Source organism: Ambystoma mexicanum, chromosome 11, assembly GCF_040938575.1.
Source record: "Ambystoma mexicanum isolate Mex_15411 chromosome 11, UKY_AmexF1_1, whole genome shotgun sequence".
Lineage (NCBI taxonomy): Eukaryota > Metazoa > Chordata > Amphibia > Caudata > Ambystomatidae > Ambystoma > Ambystoma mexicanum.
Window position 1 is genome coordinate 448,124,118 of NC_090934.1, and position 2,809 is coordinate 448,126,926.

Consider the following 2,809-nt stretch of genomic DNA (forward strand, 5'->3'; position numbering starts at 1 on the left):
TACCTTGCACTTTCTGTAACTAGCGCATAGATGCCAGGGCTTTGTGAGCTGAATTAAATGCAAATAAATAACAGCAATCAAGGACTACTAGAGAAATGCCAATTCCTTTAATAAAGATAAGCTTTCAGTGGAAACAACTGTCAACCTTACCTCTATGAAAACCTGCAGCTTAAATAATGGCTAGCAAAAGAAACTATGAATAAAAACTGCCAAATGGTTCCAAGCAACATGCTGCTTTCACGTGGATGCCCTTGAGCTGAGGCGCTTTACAAATGTAAAAAATAAATCAATACATACACGCGCATTGGCTTTTTCTGGCCTGCAAAAAAACTGTAATAAAGGGGGACACAAACGTATCAGAGCTCATTTGTGCAAATACATCTTTTATGCAGAACAGCCTCTCCTCTCCCAACACCGAAACAAAGACATTGGAGACTTGTGCTTCGGTTCAAACGGAGCCATGCGCGTTTCTTCCATGTCTTTTCGACGGTTTTAAACCTCCCAGCTTGGCAGCGTGAACATGTTAGTTCTGGCGCTTTACACCCACCGGCACCCAGAGACCTGTCACTTCTGTGCCGGCGCCCAGAGCGAGAGCCAATAGGAAGGCTCGATTACTGAACCAATGGGAGACGGTGCTGAGCCGCTGAAATGGGGGCGGAGCTGAAGGCAAAAAAACACAAGCCTGCCAACTGCTGCGACCCATCCGTGATGGTAAATAGATCACAGCGTCCATCTTGCCTATCCTTGCGACGTCGTTATGAGAATTCAGTATCGTTTCGAGTTTCTTTTGACGAATGATTGTGCTTCTTTTCTACGCAAAAGTCTTGCGCCAAGACTTACCAGCTACCTGGAGTTCGACACTTGTCTCTTTTCCGAATAGAAAGTTACGTTGATTTACACGTATTAGTGCCAGCCGTTGGCGGCTCAGAGTCACGGACAGTGAGAAGCTGAAATGACGGTTGTCATCGGGTTCGAAGGCAGTGCGAACAAGATTGGTATAGGCGTGATACGGGATGGAATTGTGCTTTCCAATCCAAGGAGGACCTACATCACCCCACCAGGTCAAGGGTTCATGCCCAGTGACACTGCCAAACATCACCGTTCTTGCATCTTGGAATTACTACAGGAGGCGCTGACCGAGGCCAAAATCACCCCTGGAGAAATAGACTGTGTGGCATACACCAAAGGCCCAGGAATGGGCGCACCCCTGCTTTCTGTTGCGATTGTTGCCCGCACAATTTCCCAATTGTGGAATAAGCCTCTACTGGGGGTTAATCACTGCATCGGGCACATTGAGATGGGACGCTTGATTACAGGAGCAAATAACCCAACTGTGCTCTACGTCAGCGGAGGGAACACCCAGGTGATTGCCTATTCTGAACGCAGATATCGGATCTTCGGAGAGACAATTGACATTGCAGTGGGGAACTGCCTGGATCGTTTTGCCCGTGTACTGAAGATCTCCAATGACCCCAGCCCTGGATTCAACATAGAGCAGATGGCCAAAAAGGGTAGGACGTTTGTGGAGTTGCCGTATACAGTGAAAGGGATGGACGTCTCTTTCTCGGGGATCCTTTCTTACATTGAGGACGCAGCTCATAAAATGTTGGCCTCTGGAGAATGCACCCCAGAGGATCTCTGCTTTTCTCTGCAGGAAACTTTGTTCTCTATGTTGGTGGAGATCACAGAACGGGCGATGGCCCATTGCAATTCAAAGGAAGTGCTCATTGTTGGGGGTGTTGGATGTAATTTACGCCTGCAAAAAATGATGGAGCTTATGTGCCTCGAAAGGGGGGCCCGGCTGTTTGCCACAGATGAGAGTTTCTGCATCGATAATGGTGCAATGATTGCACAGGCCGGCTGGGAGATGTTCCGCTCTGGGCAGACCACCACTCTTGACCAGTCCTGGATAACACAAAGGTACCGAACTGATGAAGTAGAGGTGACCTGGAGGGAAGGGGCGTGTGCCAACTAAAGGATTTATTCCGCTGTGCAAGAGTGGCATGTTGTTGCGTCCCACTCCTCTGATTACGGTTATATTCAAATCCATGACCTCATGGCCTCCAGCACAGAGAAAAAGTAGCACATGCGACAAAGTGCGGTCAGTGTAATTGTGAATGATTGCAGCTATTAAAAATACCTAGATGTGTTCTCAGCGATTTTTAATAACACTCGATTAGATTTCCTTTCCCTTTGAAACCTGGTTCTCGAAAAAAATATATATTGTAATGGTTTACACCTACTAGTGCATCTTTTCAGAAAAAACGTTGGCAGTCGTTTGGCGCAACCAGAGCATTTTCTACTACATGCACAACAAATACTCATCTATGAACTTAAATACTATATACACCTGTTGACTTATAAAGCGAAAAATAATTATTTCAATAGCTGTGAGACCTGTCAATAATATTCGGTCTGCAATGAAATCTTCATGTATCAAGTCATGGGAAGATGGGGTGATGTAAAGAGAAACAACATATTGCAAAAGGAAATCAAGTGCAGACAATTGTTACCAAAAATGACCTTTGTAGGCTGCCTTTGATTACTATGAATAAGAACACATAATAAAATGTTTGAAACATAACTTGCCAAATCTCTGAACTGTTTCTCTGGGAATGTACTGTTTCTCTGGAATGTATCTAAAATAACGGCGAATCTCCACCGCGATGCCATTTACAAGGCAGATAACCACTTTGAACTGTCTGCAAAGCACCATGTAGCCCACCACAAAACGCCCAAAATAAATAACGTCGCTCCAAAAGTCAAACATCAAATGTTGACTTGCCACAAGATAGAGCAAATTGCACAC

At 45.3% G+C, this 2,809-nt stretch overlaps 1 protein-coding gene across 1 annotated transcript; it reads left to right on the forward strand.

The window, feature by feature from the left end:
• The first annotated feature begins 690 nt into the window (after positions 1-690).
• On the forward strand, positions 691-2,584 carry OSGEP (O-sialoglycoprotein endopeptidase). The gene has a single exon (XM_069623279.1). The coding sequence runs from the start codon at positions 953-955 to the stop codon at positions 1,973-1,975; it is 1,023 nt and encodes a 340-aa protein (XP_069479380.1). The 5' UTR covers positions 691-952; the 3' UTR covers positions 1,976-2,584.
• Positions 2,585-2,809: the final 225 nt, after the last annotated feature.

What these genes read in the sequence shown, in the direction of transcription:
- OSGEP (XM_069623279.1), top strand. Translation starts at nt 953, where the DNA reads ATGACGGTTGTCATCGGGTTCGAAGGCAGTGCGAACAAGATTGGTATA.